The sequence below is a fragment of the Culex pipiens genome, chromosome 3 (assembly GCF_016801865.2).
Source record: "Culex pipiens pallens isolate TS chromosome 3, TS_CPP_V2, whole genome shotgun sequence".
Lineage (NCBI taxonomy): Eukaryota > Metazoa > Arthropoda > Insecta > Diptera > Culicidae > Culex > Culex pipiens.
Window position 1 is genome coordinate 148,477,215 of NC_068939.1, and position 14,585 is coordinate 148,491,799.

Here is a 14,585-nt window from a genome sequence, read left to right on the forward strand (position 1 = left end):
GAAGTCAGTCAAATATTTCATTGATTTAATTTTAGCTGTTTAAAATGATTGACACATTGTAAATACGTTTTTATTAGTAAATGTTAATACTGCCAAATTGACTTTAAACATCTTGTATTAGGGAAGCTAGAGCGACCAATTTTGCTGAGTTTCAAAATTCCCGGGAAACAGAAAATTTTCATCATATTCCTGGAAAATTTGAAATTTATCGAAAATTATTGTGATCCTGGTTTGATGATTGTGTCACGTTCCCCAGAAAACCATTCCCCCGAATACCATTCCCCAGAAATCAATTCCCCAGAATGAACCGTTCCCCAGAAAACCATTCCCCAGAATGTACCGTTCCCCAGAAATATTTATCGTGGTGATTATAATTATTTCCAAAATTTAAAAAAAAATCCAAAATTTCCAAAATTTCCAAAATTTCCAAAATTTCCAAAATTTCCAAAATTTCCAAAATTTCCAAAATTTCCAAAATTTCCAAAATTTCCAAAATTTCCAAAATTTCCAAAATTTCCAAAATTTCCAAAATTTCCAAAATTTCCAAAATTTTCCAAAAAATCCAAAAAAATCCAAAATTTCCATAATTTCAAATTTTCAAAAAACTAAAAAAAATAAAATTCATAATCTTTGATTTTTTTTAAATTTTAAAATTTCTTTTCTCTTTAATTTTGATTTTTGAATTTCAAACTTTTTGATTTTTTTTGAGAATTTTGAAAATGTTTTTAATTTATGACATTTTTGAAGCTTTGGTTTTTTTGACTTACCATTAACAAATTATGATCGTAATATTTAGATCGAAAAATCTCGATCGTGATGCGAGAAATAAAGATTGAAATATTACGCTCGAGTGCAATAATCACCACGTTAACTTGTGTCAGCAGTTATTACAAGGCTAGAAAGTTTTCCCTTCTTTAAAGAAAGGAAAACTTAACTGACTGATACAAGTTGAATTTTACCTTTAAAAGGGAGGAGGAGAGTTTTCCCTTCTGTAAGGAAGGGAAAAATTTATAGCCTTGTTATTATAACTGCGACACGGGTTTAATTTTCCCTTTTTTAAGTAAGGGAAAAAATACTTGACCACTTACACAACTTTTTAAATTTGTTATCACTAGTCAAGAGAGTTTTTCCTTATGGAAACAAGAAAGAATACAAGAAAAAAAAACTTTAAAGCGAAAATTCAACTTCTGTTAGCAGATATCACAAGTCAAGACAGTTTTCCCTTCTTTAAAGAAGGTGAAATTCAACTTGTGTCAGGAGACCTTAAAAGAAGGAAAAATTAATCAGTTATTGTAAGTCAAGAGAGTTTTCTTCTTCCAAAAATGATAAATTAAATTTTGTCACCTTAAATCAAATTTAGAAAATTTAAATAATCATGCAAAATGAGCAATATGCCAAAGGTCCAATATGTCAAATGGAATTATACCAATGACACCCATAATCATATTTTAATTTTAACAAACATTTTTCTTCTTTGCAAAATAAAAATAGCATTCACGGAAAACAAGAAATAAAAAGAAACTGCAATTTATTCGGCATTTGTATAACAAATTTAACATGACTGAAAAAGAAGGGAAAATTTCTTAGAATAATAGAACGAGTCATAAGCCGAATTAACATTTTCTGTTATTTTCTCAAGAATTGTTGTCAAAAAAAAGAAAAATTTCTTGGCATGGATAAAATAACCTTGTCCAATTTTTATATTTTCTAAGAAATTTCAAACAAACTAATATTTGAAACTACTTTGATTTTTCGAGAAAGAAACTTTTCTGGGGAATGGTTTTCTGGGGAACGGTTTTCTGGGGAATGGTTTTCGGGGGAATGGTTTTCTGGGGAACGTGACACAATCGGTTTGATTTATATTTTACAACAAAATTGTATAGTACAGCAACTAAAGTTGTCAACATGAGTGTGAGGGTCAATTAATGCCTTGAGTCATAAAACATACAACTTTAATCATTTAAGAAAATATATAAACTTTCATATTTTATATGCTGTGGAATAATCGCAAAACAATCATTTTTGCTTGCGAACATTATTCACCGCGAAATAGAGAGAGGCGAATCACGCAAAAGAAAATCGCTCCCGAAATTCTTTTTCTTTTTCTTTTTTAATACAAAATACCGTTCAACAACAATATGATTTTGGGTCGCATCATCATCTTCTATGATGAATCCTGACCAAACACCCTATCCTACTGTAGTGATGGAGCGTGGCATGTAGACTAACAAGTTTTCAGGTTCCTGGCGCTCGTGGGGTGTAAGCACAGAGTAAATCAGCTGCCCTAGTAGCAACCTGCGCTAACTAACATTCCCATACCTTAAAATTGAGGTCTACAAACTGACATGGCGGGCGCCGTTGGTGGCCAATGACTGTTCCCTATTCGCAACTGATCTAGCTTTAGCAATCATGGTGTTTTATCTTTTCAGCGCATTCATACATGCTGTTGATAAGGGAAACACCACTAGATCGTCGAAGCCTATAATCAGTAGTGCTGAAAGGATATTACGGTTCTGTTCAGCAACGGAGGGGCAACCATGGGTGATCTCTCATGCTCATGCTCATGCTCATGCTCAATTTGGCCACGGTAAACAAAAACGTTAAAACAACACTCAATTTTGATCTTATTTTCAAATGATGTAACAACAATTTTTCGTTGCCAAAAAGAAAATAGTTTATTTTCAGTCCATAACATAGTAAATTTAGTTGTCTGATAAATAAATATATTCCCAGTTTTGAAAGTTTCAGAAAAAAATTAGAAATAAATCTGAAATAAACCATGACATGAAATTTACAGACGAGCTGCATACTTCAATATGAACAATGAACAGTATATTGAAATGAATAAAATCAATTAAGGCTCTCTCACTATATTTTTTGGAAATTTTCAATTCAAAAAAGTTAGGAATTTTCAGGAAATTACTAGTTTTCCGGGAAACGGGATTTTTTCACGGGACGGAAATCGGACGCTCGAAAAGACGGGCACACTAAGGGAAATAGACGTAATACTATCAAAAACAAACAATTACTGAACTGCCGCTCTAATCTAGTCCGTCCCATATGTAAAAACAGCAAGCCGAGAAAAACGCAAAACAATTTTTTCACGCCCATAAGGCTACGTGTTAGAATTTTCGAAAAAAAAAGTTAAATTTGCATCGGTTTTCTGGGATAAACCACAACATTTTATTGATTTTTCTGATAGTTCACATGATTTTGAACCAAACTGCATCATTAACTCAAAATTGACGAAATTACATATGGGACGGACTTGATTTGAGCAGCAGTGAAATGTGGTGAAATCATCGGAAAAATGAGCAGTAGAGGGTTATTTAGATCACTTCGTCACGTCCATCACGTCCATTGTAGAAGGGGAGATATTTCGCCAAATTAATAACACCGATGTGGTTAGTTTGACTGTCCAAAACGTTCTGATTTTATTGTGATCGAAAAGTCCCCCAGAGCCTCACACACGAGGTACTGAGGTTTTGCTTACAAAGCATTGATCGAGCTACCTACTTGCTTTAATCGCGGCGAGGTAAACGAAGTTTAGATTTGTTCGCAGTTTGGGTTACTGTTGTCGGCTGTGCTGACGATGTTGGTGGCGTCGATCAATTATGCGGAAAGCAATTTCCGTAACTCTTATTAAACACAACTCTGTACAGTCCAGACCATGGTGAAATTTCTCTTCGGATAAACTACCTTATTTTTGATTGTCGAGCTCTAAAGTGGTTCCGATTTTTTAGATTCAAGATGGCGGTCAAAATGGCGGTGATGAAATATTGAGAAAATGCATTCTGTAATTTAATAGGCAAATAACCATTCAAAATTGACTAAAATGGGGTCGCAGAACTCGAATTTGATGTTCAAACCCACATATTCTCAATGGGAAGCGGTATACGCACTTGGTAAGGAATCAGTCAAAGAAAATATCAAATGGACAGCAGCGGCAGCGAAAAAAGCCTGCGAGGTAAAAGATCAACCTCAAGAAATTGCTCCCTTTCCTTTGTTCAGCTTTTCGTAATACTGAGTAACTGAGCACACGTTTAGACTCGACCATCAACAATTTGGACCAATGTCGAGAAACAGAACTCTAAGGGACCATCCATGAACCATATGGACACTTTTTTGAAATCTCAGACCCATCCCCCACCCCATACCCCCTCCCTCGAGGACAATTTCCATACAAAAAAAGTTTTGCATAGGCAATCACAAGTTTTTATCTTTGGAGAGCTGTTAGGTTTAGTTTGAGGTTCTCAATGATCCTTTTGTAAAATTGTCCGTGGAACACAATGGTGTTGAAATAAAAATAGATAAAAGGCAAATTGAAATGAAATAAACAACACAACACCAAACTGAGGATTTCTGTCAACTATCGATAGATGAACGTTCTCCCTAAGTTTGCTCCAAATTGGTGTTGGCCGAGGCCAAAAGTGTAGTCAGTACACATGGAATCAGCTACAGTCATGCCTCGGTTTTGCACGCCTCGGTTTTGCACTGCCCCGGTTTTGCACCGTTCAGCTGCCCCGGTTTTGCACCGTTCAGCTGCCTCGGTTAAGCACGACCCAGTGCTTAACTGAAGCACAGAGCTTATGGGTTTTTGGCTATATGGGAGACATTGGCTTTAATCGTATGAAAAATCATGCAAACATCAAAAAATTATAGTGTTTTGGAATCGGGATGATGTCAGTTATCCATTTAAATTATTATTTCATGAAAATTTTCACAAAAATACGTATTTTTCCTGTATTTCGAAAATGCATTTTTTTTTCTCTAAAGAATCCAAAAATATATTGTTATTGCAATATGGGTATCAAATGATCAGGTTTTTTCATACATTTCGGATGTAATAACAACATTTTTAGAAAATACTCCAAATTTTCACAAAACTACGTTTTTTCGAAAAAAATACTCAAAATTTCCGTTTTTACAATGTGGGTATCAAACGATCGGGATTTTTTCATACATTTCGAATGTAATAACAATATTTTTTGAAAATACTCAAAATTTTCACAAAACTACAAACCAAATTAATCTGAAACAAAAAATGTAAATCAACAATCAATCTGCATTGTTTGGTCCCTTTTACCACTCATACAACGTGCTAGTTTAGTGCCGGGATGGGTATAAGATCGCGCTCCAGATGGTGGCTGATATAGTAGTAATTTGTCGTGAACACACACGTTGACTAGCGATCGTATTTAGCAAACAAATTGACCAAGGGGTCTCTTTTAACACAACAGCACTTACCCTGCAGCAGTCAGTCGAGATCGGAGCACGAAGCGAGCGGGAACACACGTGGATTCAACCGTTGCCGGAACAGACGGTTAAGGGAAAATACTTTCATAATGTGGATCGCAGTGCTGGGAATATGGGTGGTCGTGTTTGGTGTTTTCCAGTTTATGAAATTAGTGCAGAAGAATGGATTTGCTAAACATTTGCCGTTGCTGAATCCAGCCTATCCCTTGCTTGGAAATGGGCTTATGTTTTTAGGAAAACCGGACCATGAAAAATTCCTGAACCTTCGGAAGTTGACTAGCATTGATTACCCGTTGACAAGGTTCTACCTGGGTCCGCGGGTCATGGTTGGCACGACGGAACCGGAAATTGCCCAACAAATTCTCACCGATCCCGCCTGGATGGACAAGCCGTTCATCTACGAGTTTTTCGAGCTTCCATATGGACTGCTAACGTCAAAATGTGAATTTTAGCATTTGAAGTGTTTAAACCTTGTTCTCAAATCTAATTGATACCTTTTTTTGGCCACAGATGACATTTGGAAGAGCCATCGGAAGGCGCTGAGTCCGGCGTTCAACATGAAGATTCTGCAAAGTTTCATCCCCATCTTCCAACAATTTTCACAAAAGCTGGTGGATGGACTAGCGGCTCATCCGGAGGGAACAACGATTGATATCGATGCTGATGTGACCACGTGCTCCCTGGAGATTGTGCTGCTGACCACGTTCGGGTTCGATTCTTCGGTGATTCACGAGTGCAAGGAGATTGGCTCCAGTATTGAACGGTATGCGTTTGATCCAACTTTACAACAATTTGTGCACGAGATTTAATTTGCAAACTTGAAATCATGATGGCTCAAACAGTGAACTGGAATTTAAATCATTTGTCTCGTGCAAAAATTAGAATGTATAATATATTGTTGATCAAACGCGTGAGCGATCAACGCCACTGGATCGTTTAATTGAAGGGGCAACCGGTTGTCAATAACTGGGCGGGTTTTATCTGAAGCATATAATTTTTAATTGCATAAAAACTTTGTTTGCAATGAACTTGTGGTGATTCTAAGTGTTATTGCGCATTGCTACGTGTAATCAAATATTACAGAATATACATGTACATTAGGGTGACAAGAAAAATTGAAAATTTAGGAAAATCTGAAGAGACCCCCCCTGGCTCGATTCTTTAGGCAATATTGCAATATAATAAGCAACTGTGCCAATTTTGAGCCAAATCGGTTAAGGTTAAGGGGTCGCTTTTTATCGTTGAAGTTTATGTGGGGAAAATCGCTAAAATGTATGGGGAAAACATCGCTTCAGGATTTTGGCAGCAGGTGGCGAAGGTCTCGCCCAAAATTGTCCGAGTGTGAGATTCTTGTAGGAAATTTAATTTCCTAAAACTTTGTCGAAGGGTGCAAGAAGATCCCTGACGTCGATTTTTTTTATTGTCACCCTAATGTACATTCTTTTGCTTCCTCATTGAGGATAGGCTGTAATCCTGCTTCTAAAGTGGACGTTCATCAAATAGACTTGGGTGCCCAGAATAAGGGACTTTTTTCAAAACCTCGCTCATTGTTGGTTCTGTCATCAAAAGTTTTCCTCCCGTTTTTTTTTTGAAAATTATAATTTTCGGGAACAGCTGGCAGGCCGTACAGAGTGATTTGTCTGAACACTCGAGTTTTACAGGTTAATGCCCATTCAAACTTGTTCCTGCTTCCAGCAAGCAACCCAAGTAACATTTTTTTCCAGGAGTTCTACAAGAGCTCTTCAAGATAGCTACAGCATAGCAGTTTGGACCGCGGTAGGATAAAACTCTCTTCAAGTACTCTTCCAAACTCTTGAAGAAGTTTTGAAGAGAATTTTATCCTACCGCGGTCCAAAATGCTATGCTGTAGCTATCTTGAAGAGCTCTTGTTGAACTCTTGGAAAAAAATGTTACTTGGGAAGTTTTGAAATATCTTCTATTGTGAATGTAAGTAAACACCATTTTCAAAATGGCTATAACAGTCAGAAACACTTAATAAACGCTTATTGTAATTTTGAAGTCAAATTGGAAATGGCCTCCTGCCACGTGGTGACTAAATGTTATGATTTCTGTAACGTTATTGCTGAAACTTACCAATGAGTAATTCTCGCTGAAAGTGGACCACTATTTACACAAGATGCTCAAAAATCAAAAGCAATGTACTTTTCCAATAGCCCCCACCAAGTTATGAAAGAAACCATGTTTGGTTGGTTGAATTTGTCCTCACCTCGGCGCCACGAAGCTAAAACATTTTTTTTAATTGGTAATTTTTTGACCTAGGCGCGCCTACAAAATTGCTAATAACTTTGCAAAACTTCAACGAACCCTTGATGTTTAGGGGTGTTTTGGAAAGGAAATGAGCAGAGCTTTCGAATGAACTTGTCAGAAAAATACCGTTCCATACATTTTTTAGCCACAAAACACCAATGTATTTTTAAAAGTCGTTTTTGAAGGCCGGCGCCCCGCTTTATCGAAAAACTGACAAATCCATTCGAAAGCTGAGACGATTTCACATAAAGGACCAAGAAATCTATGGTGTATGTTCCTCCTATCTTTTTTAATCTAATTTTGATTCTGCGAGCACAGCGCTCCGTTTGCATTTCGGCCACCCAAAATGTTGCAATTTACTTGCCCTTTTTTAAGGTTTTGTCAAAAAATATAGGTGCTCACTTTTTAAATGATAGTTTATTGTCCAAGGATCAAAATGCACTTTCGATAATTGACCAATATTTATGTTTTTGGGTTCTTCCAGGCAATTTAATGTCGAAAAATTGTTTTTTCCCTTTTTTTTGTAAAATGCTCACTTACCATTGGGTGGACTTTTTTTTTCAGTAGAACTAATGAATGTAGCATGTAGGAAATTTCACTACGAACATTTTTCTCTAAAAGAAAACGTAATTTCGATACTCCAGTGCCAAGATATTTTAGTTTTAGTGAGAAAAAAAAGTGCCAATTTTACAAATTTCTCGGAATCAACAAGCACGGCCTATTATTTACATGCGGCATATGTTTTGGAGGCCAGAGTATGGTTTCTTATAGTTATTTTGGTCGCTGAATTCGGATCTGGAATCTGATTTCAGATTAAGAGTGAACCGTGATATTTTAGCCACGCTCAAATATTATTTGCGTGTATTCCCCATAGCCACTTAGGGGAGTGTCGTGTGAGCAGCAGCGCCGGGAAGATGGATTTTTGTGGCGTTCTTTTTGTGCTGTATTAGTGATCGTGTTCATGTCGAATTATGTGGAAGGTGCGAAGCCGCGTTTTAGGATTCTTGTGTCTTTGTTGTTTAATTTGTGTTTCCATCTGGAGTATTAGTTTTAAAATTATTTTCATTTTTTACAGCTTCCTGGAATTATTTTAAATCAAATGTCTACATGTAAATTTGTCTACTCACTATATGATTTATTTAAATGTACATATTATTCCTTATCCTATTCCTTTCCTGTAATATACCATCTCCTCATACCATATATGATCAAACTGCTTAAATTAACGAAACTTTCTAAAACAGCATGGGAACCATCTGGAGCATTTATATTTTAAATAACTGTTTTTTTTACAGCTTCCTGGAATCATCTTGATTGTAGTTATTATATTTATTATATTTATTTTATTTACTATATTTATTATATTTATTATTTATCATTATTACAAAACTATATGCTTATTAGATAATACACTACAGACTCACATTTACACTTACAAACATTCAAATTATTAAATACATTACGCACTCAACCATTTTCATCGGCCCGATGAAATTCCCCTAACCCCCATTCCAAACCTCCCAAAAATATTCCGTTCACTTTTAAAAGTCGCATGGGTTCCCTGCACTTTTGCCACTAGTGAACAACAAAAACATCCCCTCCCAAATCCCCACGGGACTGTATGGGCGTAGCCTTGGAGCACAGTGTGGAAATTTACGTTCTTAGATATTCTTGGTTGTACCGGGCAGCAATCAAATTGTCTAAGAATATTGAATTGACCATTGTGGCACCCCCTACAGCGTGGTGCAGACCCGTTATGCTATGCTATGCTATGCTATGCTATGTATTCCCCATAGCCACTTAGGGATCGGCAGCCGAAGCTGCTAACCACCGTGCCACAGGGCCTCTCAAAACAATCAGAAGTTGAAAAAAACAATCTCCATAAAAAATCCGTGAGTAAAATATCAATTAAAGGTGAGCGAAAGATGAAATATGACCGAATTCACCAGCTATTAAAATTACAGCACATTACCGCAAATAACTTTTGGGTGTGGCTCTAAATTTAACAGTTAATCTGAAATTTGATTCCAGATCCGAATTCAGAGACCATATAAGAAACCATACTCTGGCCCCCAAAAACTTATACCGCATGTAAATAATAGGCCGTGCTTGTTGATTCCGAGAAATTTGTAAAATTGGCACTTTTTTTTTTCACTAAGACTAAAATATCTTGGCACTGGAGCATCGAAATTACGTTTTCTTTTAGAGAAAAACGTAGTGAAATTTCCTACATCAGGGGTGCCCAACCTTTTGGCCCTGCGGGCCAGATCTGATTTTTCTGAAGCAGTGACGGGCCGAAACCAATGTTTGATAAAACATTGAAAAAGTAAACATTTTTTTCATAAAATTATTCTAATAGGTTCTTTTCATGTAATCAAATGAATAAACTAGTGTTGAAAGTAAGAATCAAAACATTGAAAAATGTGTTTATTTCTTTTATTTTCATTTAGTTTTTTTTTTCATTTATTGTTATTGGTTTTGTAGATTGCTATTCAATACCTTGATATAATTAATTTAAAAATTAGTAAAAAAAGGCAAAAACATTCAAATTTAACTGGTCGTTGCAAGTTTTTTTTGAAAGCTTGATTGCCAACACAACCATGTATAAAAGAAATCAATGAGGCTTGACAAAAACTATCTAAACGAAATTTGGATCCAAATAATTTGGATCCAAGCGTAATGAAACAAAAAAAAAACAGTTTTTGCGTTGTTGTTCACCTTTATTGAAATATATTTTATAAAACATTTTAAAAGATTTTAAACAAACAAATTTTAAAACGTGTAGAAAAATATATATTGAGTAGTTTTCATGTTTAGTTCATTGAACTTCTTTAAACTATCGAAGTTTATGAAAAATATACTGAAGAACGTGTCATATATTTTATGCTCCCAGATTTATTGACTCATTTTAACATTTCAATATTTTAAAAATATTTGCAGCTATTTTTTCTTCGGTCTTAATAATTTGCTTTTAAAAAGCTTTTTTTTTCAAACACGAGTTTATCACTGAAAAGATGTTCTGAAAAAAAACGATATTTGAATTTTAAAATCAATTTTAATCAAGTTCCTAAAAAAAGAAAAACTTCAGTTTTATTTCACATTCTCACGAAATGGATAATTTTATTTTTTAAGCCATTTTTCAGTTAATTGATTAATTCTGAAGTCATCAATATAGAAATGATAAGAATTAAATTCAAACATGAAGAATGTTAGATTTTGAAACAAAAATCTTTGAAAATACAAAGGCAAAATCCAAATAATACGTTGAATTAGTAACATTTTATAGCAAAAAAAAAAAAAACAAATAAAAAACCAAAATTTTTCTCGTTAAATTTTTGCTTGCGTGAATATTTAATCTCATGCTTATTTTTTAATTTAAACACTCAGTTTATTTATTGAATATTTCATGAACAGTCCATGGGCCGGTCATAGAACATTTTTGAAAAGCCGTCGCGGGCCGGATGAAATGGCTTCACGGGCCGGATCCGGCCCGCGGGCCGGACGTTGGGCAGGCCTGTCCTACATGCTACATTCATTAGTTCTACTGAAAAAAAAGTTCACCCAATTGTAAATTGCCTGGAAGAACCCAAAAACATAAATATTGGTCAATTATCGAAAGTGCATTTTGATCCTTGGACAATAAACTATCATTTAAAAAGTGAGCACCTATATTTTTCGACAAAACCTTAAAATGGGGCAAGCAAATTGCAACATTTTGGGTGCCCGAAATGCAAACGGAGCGCTGTGCTCGCAGAATTAAAATAAGATTAAAAAAGATAGGAGGAACATACACCTTAGATTTATTGGTCCTTTATGTGAAATCGTCTCAGCTTTCGAATGGATTTGTCAGTTTTTCGATAAAGCGGGGCGCCGGCCTTCAAAAACGACTTTTAAAAATACATTGGTGTTTTGTGGCTAAAAAATGTATGGAACGGTATTTTTCTGACAAGTGCATTCGAAAGCTCTGCTCATTTCCTTTCCAAAACACCCCTAAACATCAAGGATTCGTTGAAGTTTTGCAAAGTTATTAGCAATTTTGTAGGCGCGCCTAGGTCAAAAAATTACCAATTAAAAAAAAATGTTTTAGCTTCGTGGCGCCGAGGTGAGGACAAATTCAACCAACCAAACATGGTTTCTTTCATAACTTGGTGGGGGCTATTGGAAAAGTACATTGCTTTTGATTTTTGAGCACCTTGTGTAAATAGTGGTCCACTTTAAGCGAGAATTACTCAATGTAAACAGCCTTCCAACAAAACTACAGACTAGAGTGACAAGAAAAATGTTTTTTTAGCCAAAAATAAGTACCGTCAACTGGGGCGAATCGGGACACATGGCACAGTGGGAAAAAAGTGCCCAAAAAATTACCGCAACATGATTTCTCGCAAACCATCGATTGCTATACACCAAAAGCTTCGTTTTTGCACCAGAAACAATAATCCGATGAAAAATCGCACTGCACGGACCGGTGGCCGAAGTACAGGCCACCGGAAGATCCGGATTTGTGGAAAAAGTGTCAGATTTATCCAATTGTGAACTTATAAGCTTTCTTCTACCATGAATAGTCATGCAAAACAATCCTAAAATAATATTAAATACCATAGGACCCATCGGAACCGGTTCCACCGATCTCCGGTGGCCACATCCGGAACCGCATTAGGAAACAGCGTAAACCAGTCATGCGACGTATCAAACTTCTTGATTTTGGATGGGGACATGAGTTATACACTCCTCTCTTAAAAACATGAAGTTTGATATGTCGCAAGAGTGGTGTTAGGAATTTGCCAAATATGATCTTCGGATGTGGTCACCGGAGAACCTGGGAACCGGTCACCGGAGGTAAAAATATATTTTAAGAATACTCTCCATCCAAAATCAAGAAGTTTGATACGTCGCATGACTAGTTTACGCTGTTTCCTAATGCGGTTCCGGATGTGGCCACCGGAGATCGGTGGAACCGGTTCCGATGAGTCCTATGGTATTTAATATTATTCTAGGAATGTTTTGCGTGATTATTCATGGTAGAAGAAAGCTTATCAGTTCACAATTGGATAAATCTGACACTTTTTCCAAAAATCCGGATCTTCCGGTGTCCTGTACTCCGGCCACCGGTCCGTGCAGTGCGATTTTTCATCGGATTATTGTTCCTGGTGCAAAAACGAAGCTTTTGGTGTATAGCAATCGATGGTTTGCGCTTAATCATGTTGCGGTAATTTTTTGGGCCTTTTTCCCACTGTGCACTGTTTATACTTTTTTACACCTTGAATTTTAAATGCAGAACACATTTTGAAGTAACTTTGAAACATTATTGCAGATTTTTTCATCTCATCTCGAGGCGTGTGATAAACGTACATCACTACAATGATTTTATCTACCGCTGGACAAAGGATTACAAGCAAAGAGAGTCGCTGCGAGCTTACCTGGACAATTGGGCTAAATTCGTGAGTCGGTTGTGATATCTTTTAAAAACGTTGAAAATTTAACTCCCATATATTCTCAGTTGCTCAACGGGGTGGCCCATCGTTACGCCGCACGGTCAACGGAACCAAAAGAGGACGAGGATGTCAGAAAGCCGAAGATTTTCGTCGACGAGTTGTACACCAACAAAATGATCAAGTTTACAGACAAGGAGCTTATGGATCACTCCTTTACGATGGTCGGCGCCGGAACGGACACGTCCTCTAATTCGGTGGCCTTTACGCTGCTTTCGCTGGGGATGTACCCGGAAGTGCAGCAAAAGGTTTACGAGGAGGTGATGCGGGTCTATCCGACGGACGAGTCGGAGTTTACGCCGGAATCGCTGAAGCAGCTCGAGTACATGGAGATGGTTATCAAGGAAACGCTGCGGCTGTTCCCCGTTGGACCGTTGATTCTGCGCCAAAGTGTGACCGATTCTACGATTGCTGGACTGTTTATACCGAAGGGAAACATATTTGGGATCGATATCTTCAACATGCATCGCCGGAAGGACATTTACGGCGAGGACGCGGATAAGTTCAATCCGGAACGATTTTCGCCTGAACGAAGCAAGGACCGGAACCCTTTCTCGTTTTTGGCTTTTTCTGGCGGTGCGAGGGGATGCATTGGAATTCGGTATGCGATGATGAGTATGAAAATAATGGTGGCCTACATGGTAAAAAACTTTGTCATCAAATCAAAACTGAAAAACGAGGATTTGCGATTCAAGTTCGACATTATACTGCGGGTGCAGAATGGCTACATGGTACAGCTTGAAAAGCGGAACAAAGCTCTCTGAAAAGTAATTCTAGTTAAGTATATAGGAATAGTAAATCGCTATGTGATACACTAAGGTTGTTATAATATCGTCTCATTTTTTAACCGGCTTGTATTTTGAATACCCACGAAATAAACTTGTCCCTACCACCATCACTTTTGCGCCTGCAAGCGTTTTTTTCTTGCACGGAAAGGGGATCCATCGCCAAATCAGCAGAGGGATTTTACTGGTTTGATTTTGCTGATATTTGCGAAAAATTTCACTAAACCAGCGAAATTTTTCACTTCAACCAGCGGCTGAGCAAAATCAAATCCAGCAACTTAGTTCTGCTGGTTTGTTTTCGCTAATTACTGGTGAACATATTTGACAGAATAATGTTTTAAAAACTTTTCCAACAAACCTTCAATAATTGAGAAATATTGTTATGTAGAACTATTCGACTCTCCAAATATTTATTGTGTTTTCGTTTGTCACAGTCTCCAGTACTGTTACGAAATCTGCACAAAAAAAAGTTAATCCAATGAAAACAACCGCTGGACTACATAGATAAAAAATAATGGTAATATTCTGTTCGGTGTCACCGAAGTGCTAACCCCACCGCGCGCACACCCCTGCGCCCACTGTGAAGTGACAGCAGCTGCCAAAGTCAAAACGTCAAACGAAACGTCATCCACGATCCGCGCGCGCAAGGCACTCGCGTGAGAACACGTCCGACCATCGAAGCGACAACACGCAATCGTCGCCGCAAGCGAAGAAGTGTAGTGTAGTGAGAAGTAGGAGAGGAAGAAGAAGGAGAAAATAAAACAAGAAAATCCAAGTTCCAATGTTT

The 14,585-nt window shown here is 36.9% G+C and overlaps 1 protein-coding gene across 1 annotated transcript; it reads left to right on the forward strand.

The window, feature by feature from the left end:
- The first annotated feature begins 5,174 nt into the window (after nt 1-5,174).
- On the forward strand, nt 5,175-13,922 carry LOC120432206 (cytochrome P450 4C1-like). Its single transcript, XM_039597363.2, has 4 exons — nt 5,175-5,697; nt 5,767-6,019; nt 12,836-12,962; nt 13,022-13,922. Exons 1-4 carry the CDS (start codon nt 5,346-5,348, stop codon nt 13,775-13,777), a joined length of 1,488 nt encoding a protein of 495 aa, XP_039453297.1. The 5' UTR covers nt 5,175-5,345; the 3' UTR covers nt 13,778-13,922.
- Nucleotides 13,923-14,585: the final 663 nt, after the last annotated feature.